This window comes from Rhinoraja longicauda, chromosome 10 (genome assembly GCF_053455715.1).
Source record: "Rhinoraja longicauda isolate Sanriku21f chromosome 10, sRhiLon1.1, whole genome shotgun sequence".
Lineage (NCBI taxonomy): Eukaryota > Metazoa > Chordata > Chondrichthyes > Rajiformes > Arhynchobatidae > Rhinoraja > Rhinoraja longicauda.
This window is the reverse complement of record NC_135962.1, coordinates 9,660,460-9,674,812: the sequence shown is the minus strand read 5'-3', so window position 1 is coordinate 9,674,812 and position 14,353 is coordinate 9,660,460. Positions and strand designations below refer to the sequence as shown.

The 14,353-nt window shown below is 41.2% G+C and overlaps 1 protein-coding gene across 1 annotated transcript in view; it reads left to right on the top strand.

The window, feature by feature from the left end:
- The window catches only part of LOC144597595 (neutral alpha-glucosidase C-like), a 67,338-nt gene extending 58,613 nt beyond the window's left edge, over positions 1 to 8,725 (top strand). Inside the window, exons 21-24 of the mRNA XM_078407090.1 lie at positions 2,487 to 2,600; positions 4,409 to 4,521; positions 6,909 to 7,009; positions 8,613 to 8,725. Coding sequence (XP_078263216.1) covers positions 2,487 to 2,600; positions 4,409 to 4,521; positions 6,909 to 7,009; positions 8,613 to 8,725 — 441 coding nt within the window. The remainder of the gene's footprint in view (positions 1 to 2,486; positions 2,601 to 4,408; positions 4,522 to 6,908; positions 7,010 to 8,612) is intronic.
- Positions 8,726 to 14,353: the final 5,628 nt, after the last annotated feature.

Here is a 14,353-nt window from a genome sequence, read left to right as displayed (position 1 = left end):
TTCGTAAAATTCAACTAATTTAGTCCCATGCCCCAACTTCACCCTTTTTGCAAATTTGATCTTTTTAAATGCATGTCCAGTTGCCATTCAAAAGTTTTATCCAAGTCCATTTCACCACCCTTTCTATTCATCCATGCTCGTTCTTAATGGCACACAGCCTAGAAAAATGTCATAAATGATAGGAGCAGAATTAGGCCATTCGGCCCATCAAGTCTACTCCGCCATTCAATCATGGCTGACCTATCTCACCCTCCTTTCCGCATTCTCCTGCCTTCGCCCCATAATACTTGATACCTGTACTAATCAAGAATCTATCTATTTCTGCCTTAAAAATATCCATTGACTTGTCCTCCACAGCCTTCTGTGGCAAAGAATTCTACAGATTTACTCTTCCTTAGGAAAGGAAAGATCTGCCCTTTCCCTTAAGTTATTTTTGATTCATTTTAGATTCAGAGCCTCTGGTTATAATTTCAATTTGCAGAGGAGACATATTTTAATATTCCACCATAATTGTTGATTATTTTTAATACCTTGTGGATTTCCCTTTAATTTTCTTGACATTAAAGAAAATAGTCATAGTCTCTCCAATCCTCTCAAACCCTCTTCAAGGATTGGCCATGCTTAACTAAGAAATGCAGAATTAAACACATTAAGATGCAAACAGGGACTGGTAAAAATGCACATGGCTTATTAACATTAGCATTCAGTGCCCCAATTTGCAAAGTCCAATATCCAATAGTTCTCTCAACTTGGCCTGTCATTCTGAAATATTTGTGCATCTGCATTCTTGGATCCAATTCCTAAAAATTGAGCTATTGAGATAATACAGTCACTCCATATTGTTCTTCCGAATGAGTGTTACTTCACTCCAAAGCCCAAGCAATTTTACCAGCAATGCACTATCCTTTCCACCACTGATCCTACAACCTTGAGAAGTCTGCCACTTTTAGGTTTGTATCAACTGTAGACTTTAAATGGGATGCACGTGCATCCCAATGTGTAATGTTGTAAAGCCTTGCTACTTGACTGTCCGAATAGAACTATGTTGAACTTGGGTTGTATCAGGCTATATTCTGATAACACATTATTGTTTAGATCAGGCAGTGCTGTCTGGATTTAAAAAATCAAAATAAGATGATTTGCCTGGTATTACTGCATGTGTCTTTTGTTCTTGTTCGATATTTAATGATTCATCCTCAAGCAGATAATAGCATGTCTGAAATTGTTATACTTATGTTGATGACTAGATAAAAATTCCAGGTACTTGGGTTTGGGCCTGCTTTAGATTGGCTGTGGTCATGTTGCATTGGATTTTAATTTTTGCTGAAGCAGATTTCTATTTTGCATTTTATCAACTATCTGTTAAACGTCCATTTGTGGACATTTTCCGCACAACCTTCATTCTCTTGCTGATGTTCTTTTACAGAACATTGTTGGGTTCTTTTTTATTCCATGTTGGCTGTCCCTTAGTAAACCCCCCTTCTCCAAACAATTAGTTGATTTTATCTTTTGTGATGATCTCTGGTAGTTCTCATTGGCATAAAGGTTGCTTGGTCTGATTGGTCAGTAGCTTATAATTTACCCTTTTCTTTTTGTAACAAGAAATTGTATTTGCGTTGCAGACCCCTCTGGGACTATTTCCATGTCCAAGGATGATTGATAGAATGTTGTCAGAGCTTCTGCTCTGCTCACTGATGTACGGTGCATCTTATCTGGTCCAGTTGGCTTGTAAAATACTGAGAGACAGCAGTCAAATTAACAGTTCAAATGGGCCAGCCAGCCAGATAGATAGCCTGGGCTGCAATGTTAAGTCACACGCTGTGTGATAGTTTATGATTCAACTTCAAACAGCCTAAAGCACCATCTACAAGACAAAGATCAGTCATGATAGCGTATTCTCCACTTAACTGGATGAGTGCAGTTCCTACAATTCTCAGGAAACTCAAGAACTCTCGGGAAGCTCAACAAAACAGCCTACTTGATTGGCACCCCATCTTCTACCATAAACAACCACTCCCTCCATTACTGCCACACAGTGGCTGCACTATGCACTGCAGCTAATCACTTTGGTTATTCCAGCAACACATCTTAAAGCCATGACCTTTACCATCAGTAATGACAAGGACAAAGGTGCATGTTCATTTGAAAATATATTGCCACCCTTTCAATATCACTGAGTCTAAATTCTGGAACCCTCTCCCAAACCTCCAAATGACACAAAATGCTGGAGTAACTCTGTGGGTCAGGCAGCATCTCTGGAGAACATGGATAGATGACGTTTCAGATCGGGACCCTTCTCCAGCACCTTCACCTCCACAGTTCTAACGTTAGTTTTCTTCTTAAAAGGAGCTGCACGTTTTACTTGTTGAGACCTCTGCCATTTCGCCAGGCAGATCTGTTGATTGTCTGCAATGATCCAGCTAAGTAAGCTTTCCTGCCACAATAAACCTTAAACAAAGTTTCTAATGGAAACAATGTCTTTGCAGATACCTGTTTACCAACGCGGTGGCACCATCATCCCCAGGAAGACATCAGTGGGAAGGTCCACAAAGCATATGGAGACAGCATCCTATTCCCTTCACGTTGCACTGAGTTCTGAGGTAGGGATGTTTCTGCCCAGTTAAATGTACTTCCAGTGATATTGATGTGAACATGCCGAGCTAAGCAAATTAATTGAATCTGGATAGCTGGAAACTTGCTCTGCTTAGAACATCAAATCATACAGCATGAAAACATGCCCTTCGGCCCAACCTTTCCATGCTGCCCAATATGTCCTATCTATGCTAATTCTACCTGCCTGCATTTGGTACATATTCCTCTGAACCTTTCCATGTACCTGTCCAATGCCTGTTAAATGTAATTATAGTATCTGCCTCAATACTTCCTCTGGCAGCTCGTCCCATATACCCACTACCCTCTGTGTGGGAAAAGTTACTCCTCAGGTTCCTATAAAATCTTTCTCCACTCATCTTAAGCCTATGTCTTCTGTTTCTTGATTCACCTAATCTGGGTAATAGACCCTGTGCATTCACCTTATCTAATCCCCTCATGATTTTATGCACAGTGAATACTCTGGGTGGAGGAATGGCCATTGTAGAAACTGTAAATATACTGGTATTGTAAGAGATATTTATCAGATCCAAAGGCATTTAATTTAGTCTCTGACGAACAATGCTGGCTGCTGATGATGGCTGCAAAATAAAATGCGCAACTTCCACTCTTTGAAGAAAGAGAATTAATTCACCTGTTTGCAATGGGTTTCTGGGTAGCCTCATTTATATTGACGAGAAAGGAGAGGATTTGGGCCAGCAAGACAATGTCAGCTGTTAGAGCAATCCCATCATTCCCAATGGCCCACACGTGTAATCGCGGTGCTGGCTCGAAGGGCCGAATGGCCTACTCCTGCACCTATTGTCTATTCTCTCACATGTTCCCATCTACTCCTCCCTGATTCTCCTGCCACCCACCTGCTCTCAAGGTAATTTGCTCTAGCCAGTTAGTATTTGGCCTGTTTTGAGGAAATCGGAGTAGCCAAAGAAACCGCACACTATCACAGGGGGAACCTGCAAACTGCACACAGACAGCATCAGAGGTTAGGACTGAATCCTAGTACTGGAGCTACACAGCAGCACTACCTGCTGCACCACTCTGCCCCCGCCCCTGTAATTGGGTTGCTGGTGCTTCAACAGGTGTTCCTGGATAGATCAACATCAATGTGTTTTTAGCCAAGTTTTAATATTAATCTGGGAGGAAATCCAAGGGATTCACCTCTGATGCTATGATGTTGATAGATTATCTGTTTTATCACCTGTGAAACTGTTGTCTCTTAACTCTGCTATTATCATGTATCCAGTTTTGTATTGCCCAATAAATACAATATAATGGACTCACTTGTAGAAAACTAGAGAATCACAATTGAAGAAATAATCCCATCAGACATCAGAAATGAGCCACTTTTTATCAGAAGCTTACATCCTGCTGCTCTGGGTTGTGCACAGTTGAACTTCTCAGTCTCTCCAGTTATGTTTGTGCTTCACCTTGCTAAACTAGGTGGAGCAGATGGCTTGGCTCTGGAGATGATGAGGGAGGCAATCAGTTCAGGCACAGAACAGTAGTAATATTGGCAGACATCTGTATTGCAGTGGGATGTCTGAAGCACTTAAAGCCTAATTAATATTTTATCAATGATTTGGAATGGGGTTAGGGCCCGAGGTGGGCATTCTGGTTTAACATCCAAGATTGAAAGTCATCCGGCTGCAATTTCAACCATCCCATGCTGACAAACTTGGAATCGGAGGTCATAAATGGAAAGGAATAATCTTTGTCCGCTTTCTCTACAGATGCTATGATGTTGATATACCATCTGTTTTATCACCTTTGAGACTAAGATTGCCCATATCTGTTTTAGAACACCGCCACAGGAAAGTTGTTCATTGATGATGGACATTCGTTCAACTATCAGAGTAAGAACCAGTTCTTGCTCCGGAAATTCAGCATCAAGGATAACACATTTTCAGCAGTGTGAGTATTGCCCAAAACTCAGCTTTCATGGTTGCTCATTTAGGCCTAAGGTCTGAATTATTTGGAAGGGCATTTACACATGACTGGCTAAAGGTATTTGGTTTTCATAAGGAAGCATGTCCCCAGAGGGGCTAACAACACAGTCATTAATCTTTATGAAGAAAATGTGTAGCTCTGAGAATACATCTCACTTGGAGACATTACACATAAAAAGACACAAAGTGCTGGAATAACTCAGTGGTTCAGGCAGCATCTCTGGAGAACATAGATAGGGGATGTTTTAGATCAGGACTCTTCTTTAGATCCGTCCATGTCCTCCAGCGATATTGCCTGACCCACTCAGTTACACCAGCACGGGGTTCTATTTTGGAATCCAGTATCTGCTGTCCCTTGTGCCTAAACTTTGCCACATAAGTGTTTTTCTAAATCTAGCCAAGGTGGCCATATTGTACTCTTAGTAATGGCCTTTTATAACAATAGAGTCATAATGAGACGGAACAAATGTGTAAGAATCCTTTTGAGTGAGTTCAAAAGCACCAACTTAAAGTAAGAATGGTAAAGTTTTTGGTTCAGAGATTATAGTTTAGCATTTAGTTTGGATTTCTTGCATCTGCAGTTTTTTTTATATTCAATTTCTGAAATTTTGGAAAATATCCAAAAGAATTCCGAAAAATAGTAATAATGCAGACACGGAGCTGTTATAGTAGAGTTCAGAGGGCACGTACATTAAAGAAGAAATTTGTATTTGAAAATGTTTATTTAAATTTGTGCTAGAAGTTAATATGCTTTCGAAGAAGTGGGGTTCAAAGCAAGGCCAAAGCAACTGAAGTTTTTATCAGCTAAGGGTGACACACAAACGGTTGGATATGATCTGCTGTAAATATGCAACAGGGTGCTTCTTGTTCTGGATGCTTTGGGCATTGTGGAAAATAATTAAAGCTATCACAGAAATCTTTAAGGGGGGGTTCTGAAAGCGTGAAGGCTCCAGTGCTATTTTCTCTTTATGGATCACAACCGTGTCATTGTAGAGAGACATGCATTGTACCATTGAACATCAGGATGATCCTATCTCCAGTGTAACATTTCTGATGGGTGATCGCACTCAAAGGGGAAATACCAGGCAGCTATTTTCTTTCTAAGACCCCACTGGTAAAGTATTCATGTGATGTGAGCCCATTGTTTTGTGCAATAGCAGATGATGGCTAAGGCAGAGATGAATGATAGATTTCATGATTTACTTTGTCATCTCACTCAGATTTAGTTGTCCACTAAGGATTGTCTGGTTACTGTTGTCAAGTCAAGTCAAGTCAATTTATTTGTATAGCACATTTAAAAACAACCCACGTTGACCAAAGTGCAGGGTATTCCCTGTACTAAAAGAAGCCATGCACAGACTATGTGCCAGAGTAATACTTGTAGAATTGCACTGTGGAAGCGAGTATACTTAATGATGGAAGAATCGTGGTCTGTTGAAGAGCAGTATCAATGCTAAAGGTATGGATTTTGCTCCTATCCAAAGAAACAACGATGGAAATTGTAGTTTCCTTGCAAGAAATAACTTCTTATGGAGTTAATTTCCAAGTATATTAAAGAAGTTCATCTATCTCAACAGCAGGAGACTAGCTAGTAGCCTGTCTCCTGACAAAATCCATTTGCACGTTGGGAAATGGTAAGAACCTGTTTAACCCAGACTACACCATAGGAATGTCTTTATTCACAGGTAGTCTAGGAATCCTGCAGATGGATCATGGGTTTCCTGTGCATTGAAGCTATTACGTAGGATAACCTGCTTTCAATATTTCTCAGCGCAGCCCTCCTCCAGCAAACACCCGCTTTTCCTTTAAGCCTATTGCCTATCCTGCAAGAACTATTGCAGAGAGTGAGACACTCTTGAGGAAGTCCATGAATGGAAATCTGGGATGGGAAGGAACAAGTGGACTGGGTGGAGACACAAGGAACTGCAGATGCTGGAATCTTGTAAAGCACACAAAATGGTGGAGTAACTTGGATGTCTTCCAGAGATGCTGCCCAGATCTGTCAGTGGACATTGTGGCAGGGAGGTGCTAGGGAACTGAAAACAGTTAGACACAAAATGCTGGAGTAACCAGTGGGTCAGGCAGCATCTTTGGAGAAAACCTTCGTTTCTTTGCCTTTTCTCAAGCCAGGTACACCGAGGCCTTATACTAGTTGCAGCTGAATTCAATTAGTTCAGCACGGGCCAACAATGGAATCCAGGTCTGGTTTGGATGCATCACAATCCCACCTTTGTAAATCAGAACACCAGAGAAATGTGTATAACTGACCCACAGCCCCTCTGAATGCAATGTTGACTATTTATTCACTGTATTTATAAAGGCCGACCTATGTATATGTTTCCCTTTGTTCAGGTGTGCTGATGAGAGGGGAAGGTATTGCACTGAGTGTCTGGTGGAAAAGATCCACATAGTGGGAGCTGCACAGCCTTATTGTGTGACAACACTGGGTCCAGGTAAAACATTCTGACAATTAATAGGAGAGTTCTATTCAGTAAAACTATTAGTTTTCCAGCAAAAGGAAAAAGGAATGACCAACGTAACCTAGCATGAGATGTGGTCTTCAGCCACCTGCTCTCTGGCCCAGAATCAGGTCTAAACAGCTCGCATATGTCTTGGACAGGCCTTCCGGCAAGCCGTCGGGTCGCTGTCAGAGGTTGCCGAGCGAAGCAGCAACTGGCTGTGGCTGAAGAGGAAGGACTCCAACTGGGCTGCAAAATGACCAGCAAGAGGAATAAAAATGGAGGGGAGCGCACCTGGGACGCCAGGTGTAGCTGTTGAGCCCTCTGGAGGTGTCGTGGGCCTATCAACGAAACACCAAGGAAGGAGGTTGCCCACCTGATGACCCCAATGAAGTCTTTACCCCTACCCCCACTCAAGATATTAAGAAGGTGCCAATTATAGTAGGGATTGTAATATCAAGTCCTATAAGCTCAACTTGTTGCCAGGCGTTGGTAATACCACTATGAAGTGCCTTGGGTCTTTTTACTGCTTTTAAGGCACCATGTAAATGTAAACCATTGTTTTTCACAAGCTCAGCTTCCTATTTGAGCCCAAGGAGTTTCCAACTGTACAACCGTTCCATCAACCAAGACAGGATATTCTCGTCTCTTTTATGTATGCCTCCTTTGACCCTGGTGCAATATAAGTGATACTGAAACCCTCATCTTTGCTTTTATTACCTCAAGAACTCACAATTAATTGCCTTCTTGGCTCAATTCCTCTGTAAAGTTTAACTTATCCAAAACATGACTGACTGTATCCTGACTTGCACAAAGTACTATTAATTGAACAGTCCACTGCCTGCTGACGATATAAAATATTCTTCCCAGTGTTTAGATTTTCCATGGCTTCCTGATTTCCCCCTGCCAGCACCGCCGATCATTGCAAACTCCTTCAGTTCTCAAGTGTGCTGAAAATCTGCTTTGCCTTTTATCTATCTCCAATTTTAATCAGCGACCAGCAATCTTGAATTCAGCTGCTCAGATCCTAAGCCTGGAATTTCTCCCTCGTGTGTCTCCAGCTCTTGCTCTCATCAATGTCTGTATTGCCTGTATGCTTCATTATACCATTATTCTCTACTGCAGTCTCATTATATCCTCCATGAAGTCAACAAAACTGGTACCTAACTCTAGTTCCTAACTTACACCATCTCATTCCTTGATCATTGCTCACTTACCAACGCTGCATCCTGGTTAAACAATGGTTCAACTGCAATCTATTCCAGTTCTACACCCCACTAAGAGATCCACATTTCCAGTTCTGGTTCTTTGAACAACCCTTCTTGACCAATGGGAATTGATTCACATTGTCAGCTTGTTCACTACAAACAAAACTAAGCTTTGCAATCTCGTTACTATACCTCTCTGCCTCTGTACTTACTTGGTGTACGTCCTAAAACCCGATCATTGTGATGCAGCTTTTATTCCTATGCCCCAATTTCTTTATGTAGTTTAATGTCAGATTTAGTCTAATTTGCTCTCATTGGTATGTTCCTTGATTCTTGCCACTCTGTCATTTCTTGATTTTAATGATAATTTTGTTTATTTTCCTCTTCAGATATGCAGGAGATTCCAGTACAATTCACATACAAACTGGAAAAGTGCCTATTAATCATTGAAAACCTACAATTTAATGTAGGATGTGACTGGACTCTGAAGCTTAAATACTGATGGATGGATATTCAGGCATCTAAGTACACCATTGAAATGTGGTGTTCGTATTCAAATATATTTACGGTCATGTCAGGTTTTCTCATTATTTTCTGTTGAGTATTCATTTCTTTTATTAAATCAACATATTATTTTGCTGTAGTAGAAATATTTATATATGTACAACTATATTTTAGAATGGGTCAACTCAAAAAAAAATTTGGCATCTGGACATTGTGGTAAAGTCAGCATTTCTTGCCCAAGTCTAATTACCCATGAGAAAGTTGTGATGTGCTACCTTCATGGACAATTATAGTCCTGGTTGGGAATCAAATGGTCCTGGCAATCATCTAACTGGGCATTGATGAGTTAGTTATTAGTCAGTGAATTTCCCTTGATACCATTGTTGCCAACACGTTCATCAATTTGCTGATGATTGAGAAGACTGAGTGATAATTAACTGATTTAGATTTGTTCCTCTCTGTCAACAGTACGCATCCAGGCACTTTTCCACATTGTCGGGGAGGTGCCATTGTTGGTTCAATAAACCTTGGTGTACTTGTTGTTCATAGCTGTTTCTTGATATTACATGGAATAAATCAAATTGGCTAGAGACTGCCTCCAGTGATGGTGAGCATCTCAGGAGGAACTTCGATGGATCATCCACTCAGTGCCCCTGGCTGAACAGAGTTGTGAATACTTGATTATCTTTAACCTGCCCCTGTCATTGATTGTGGTTGCGGATATTCTTGGAGCCTCCTCAGTCGCTAGCTGCTTAATTATTCTTCACTATTCAAAATTAGAAGTAGGACTGTAGAGCCATGGTTTGATCAGTCATAGCGAGATTGTCCAGTTCTGTCACATGATTTTTGTTGTTGTGCAGTCATCAGATTGTCTTATGTTGCACCTCTATTAGGGTTTAAAAAAAAATTCCACTGTTAAAATACAAGCCGTGAAATATTCCAAATTTGCCTCTCAGTCTGTGGTCTCAATCAGAGTAACACAGTAGGATACTACAGGATTTACCAAATAAGCTCTCCTCACCACCCTGCAGTGAGCACTGTATACAGTAGCTGAGTATGTAGATGTCAGGTGAGAGCAGAATTGGTCTGAAGGACCATTCCCTCTCCAGATACTCCCTGAACTACTGCGTTTTGCTAGTATTTTGTATTTTGCTCAAGATTACAGCATTTGCATTCTCTGGTGTTTGCAGATTCAAATGACCATGTGAGTTAGGATGAAAGGCAAACCCTAAATCTTTTCATTATCCTGCATAATATTTATTTTCATTATCCTCCATAATATTTATTTCCTGCCTCTTGATCATCCCCAAATTTAATTGCTGCATAATCAGCGAATATGCCTTACTTTGCAGTGCATCTGAACCTAGGAATTTCCTCTTTAAAGATATTAATTTAAAGACTGTACCTTTTACCAAGCTTGTAATCATTTACTGTATTATCTTTTTAAATGGCTGAACACGTTACTTTGATAAAAGTTGTCATTGTTGCTGCAGACTGTGCCAAGGGGTAATCACTGTACTATGTAGCACCCAATGCCTACATATGCTCTGAGAAAGCAAAGTTAGAAGATCATCCCCAAAAAGGTTTTTTAAAAAACCCTATATATTTGACTATGCTGCTGTCAAACGTGAGCCTGAGCACTTCCCGTGTTGCAATATACTGAATCAACTCTTCTATTTCTGTTGCAGTTTTTCTAAAGATTCAGAGTTTTACAGTACTGTAAAGTGCTGGGGGTAGCAGTTTTGGCGAGTCTCATGAACCATCTTCATTACATACAGCAGAATGTGCACTGCAGCTGGCTCCATCTTAGAACCCAAGGCTTCCACTTCTGGCCCTATGTCTGCGCTGAGCTGCACAAGATCATAATTTAAATTCATTAAACCCCTCACAATGGTTAATGTTGGGCAAAATCCTATCTGCACTTAACAGAAGGGCAACTACCTGAATGTTGGGAATAAGTGGCTGCACATTCCACCATGGCTGAGGAAGTTCTGTTGAAAAGTGGATGCCAATTGACTAGTATATGTGGCCATGCTTTGGGGTCATATTTGATATTTATTTAAAGAAGTAATTTCTGAACGAGAGGAACTTAAATAATGGAAATTGAATGTAAAGCCTGAGAAAGTTCAAAATTGACAAGGCATGAGTAACAGAATTGTTCGTGGATTGTGGAATTTTACAGAATGGTGTGTCTGGAGTTACTGTTGGAATCAGAATAGTTTCTTTTGCACATTAACAATTAGTATTTTGAGCTCTCAGAAAATTAAATGTTGATTGAACTCAATTCACTTATGATTACTTTCTAAGTATCCTTCAGCATCTCATCAACTTTGTTCAGGGCACCTTGAATACAACCATTGGATTATTTTGGATGTTCTTAATGATGGACATTTTTGCATGCAGTGACATTTGAGTGGAAGTCCATTTCCTACCATAGAGTAAGGATGTAAAATCTCTCAAATATTCCTGCACACATCACACAATGTACATTAATATTTCTGTCCAGATTTTTATTTGTATTTGTGTACTCCTCACAAGTTCAGCAAAGGTATGTTGAGGAATAATAAATTGTTGCTTTTCTTATGGCAAAGGTGTTACTTGCCTGTTTGAGTTTTCTACATAATTTCCAGAAGTTGTCAACTAACAGACAAAATTCATTACATTAACTTTAGAGAAAATTCCCATTTCCAAGGACTCTTTTGCAGGTCTTTGATGCAGGACAAAACTTGGACCTGGAGAGGTAAGTTAGGAAATTTCTTGAAGCATGGGTGGGTGGTAGATGAAGGTGAACGAATGTAGGGAGAAAATCTTTTAAAAGTGGGATTAATATTGGATTAGTGTAAATGGGTGGTTAATGGCTGGCATATATTCAATGGGCCGAAGAGCTTGTTTCTGTGCTGAATCGTTATAGCTCTGTCTTACACACCAGTGTAATATCTGTTTCAATCTTTCATCATTTGCATCACATGCAAAATTTAAAATGTTAAAATGCGCCTGTCTGTGGCAACATGGTTGCAAGCAGCACAGCAGAAACTGATCAAATATAGTAGCTTACTTGTATAAAAGAAACAGCACAAATCAGTGCTGTAACTAACAAGCTGCAAATGCATTTAAACGCATTTGTTATTGTGAACTACCAACGGCAATGGAGCTGCCGACTGTAAGGGAATTCTCGCTCTCCAGGCAGCTTTAGCATTATGAGTACAGATCCACCACCGATTTTCCGGCATCTGATTGTTCATTGCCTCCTTTGATCCAGACAAGAGTGCACGGGAAAGTCCCCCCGAAAATGTGGCGCCTAGGCCAGGTAACGGGGCTGATCTAGCCTCATTGCAGCTGGACTTCAGGTCAGCCAGTCCTATTTGTCCCCTGTGGCCAGAGCTCTGGAACTCCGGCCCAATCCATTCCCATAGCTGACTTCCAATCTGCAGGTTGAATTTGCCCCCTGTAGCATGGCTCTAAAACTTCAGCTCGGCTGGAGCCGGCAGATCCATTCCCATGGCCAATTTCCTCCGCTGACTTTACAGGCCAGTATATTGAACCCCTGGTGGCCTTGGTGGATCTTTCCAGCACTATTCGACTCCTTTTGGAGGCCATGACCTCTGTTGCTCCAACAAAACGGATGATTGGGCAAGGCTCTGGAACCAAGGGTGTTGGAAAATCAGTGGTGGACCTGTAATTAGGTATCAAAGTTCAATGCAGGGATTATCCTTCAATGCTCCCAGACCCAAGTGTACCAATTTGGAGGACACAGACTTGGTAAACCCATCACACGCCATGTGGTCTGAACAGATTGTGGCTGAGGAGTGAGGGTGACCACATAAAACATACAGCACAGGAACAGGCCCTTCAGCCCACAATGTCTGTTCCAATCATGTGGTCAAGTTAAACTTATCTCCTGTCTTCTGGTGATTTGAATGCCTCCATTTCCTGCTTGTAGATGTGCCTATTGAAAAGCCTCATAATTGTCACTGTTGTATCTACCTCTACCACCACCCTTGGCAGCACATTCCAGGCACCCACCACTCTGCAACAACATTTGCCCCACACATCTCCTTTAAACTTTGCCCCTCTCATCTTAAAGCTATTGCCTCTCGTCCTTGACATTTCTACTCTGGGAAATAGATTCTGACTGTCCGCCCTGTCAATGCCGCTTATACTTTTGTAAACTTTTATCAGGTTTGCCCTCATGCTCCAGATGTTCCAGAGAAAACAAGCCAAGTTTGCCCAATTTAGATTTAGATTTGTAGCTAAAACCCTCTTATCCCAGAAGTGTTCTGCTAAACTTCTCCTGCATCCTCTTTCGCCTACACCTCCTGTATTTGGGCGACCAGAACTGCACACAATACTCCAAATACAGCCGTAGCCAAGTCCTATAAAGCTGCAGTATGACTTCCTGATCTTACATTTATTGTCCTGACTGATGAAGGTAAGCATTCACAAAATGCTGGAGTAACTCAGCCGGTCAGGCAGCATCTCGGGAGAGAAGGAATGGGTGACGTTTCGGGTTGAGACCCTTCTTCAGACATGAAGGTAAGCATACCATACCATAGCATATGCCTTCGGCAATCATCCTCTTGGGGTGTGTGTTCACGACAGACTCCTAATAAATTTCAAACCGAATGTGCATTGTTATTCTTGTCAAATTTCCAGTCTATAATCAGATCCCATTGGTTGTGAGAGGTCTATGAGAAGGCAGGGCTTTCTGCAGTATAGCTCCCTCTTGTGGGGGTCGCAAGAATAAACCCTGACAGCAAACGATACCATTGACAGTTCCAGCCAAGACAAGCCCCCTACCTCCTCTGAACTGTGTGTGCTTTTGACCATCAGATATACAAAAAGATTATTGAATACTATTAAAAAAACATTTAAACTGTGATAAATTAAAAACAATAGAACCTTAAAATATTTAAAAACACAAAACTTTTAAGAATTTTCTTAACATTTTTAGATAATTTGGACTCCTTTTAGCTATTGCCCTCCATTGGAATCAACAAACGTGAGGTTTGTGGATTCTCCACGGTGAGAAGTGAAGAGTTGTCACAACCTTGGTCTTCCACAAGTGTTCTTGCAAAGTGGAAGGATAAACAACCACCAACAGCTAACCATCTGCATAATGGGAAATACAGAAGTTGCTTTAGATTTCACAGAGTAATATTGAAGTTTTCTCATATTCACTGAAATTTCTCCGCAAGCTTCTTGCAACCATAAGAAAATAGGGGAGGAGTAGGCCTCTCAGCCCCTTAAGCCTGCCTCACTAAATATAATCGCTGCTGATCTGCCCCAGGCCTCAACTGTTGTTCCTGTTTCAGATCTTTCAGATTCCATCTACACTTCCCACTGTCTCAAAAAGCAGCAAATGTAATCAAGGACTATTTGTACCCTAGTTCTTCTCTCCTCCTTTTTGGCAGGACGGTGGCGCAGCGGTAGAGTTGCTGCCTTACAGCAAATGCAGGGGTGGAGACTCGGGTTCGGTCCTGACTACAGGCGCCGTCTGTATGGAGTTTGTACGTTCTCCCCGTGACCTGCGTGGGTTTTCTCTGAGATTTTCGGTTTCCTCCCACACTCCAAAGACGTACAGGTATGTAGGTTAATTAGCTGGGCAAATGTAAATAATTGTCCCTAG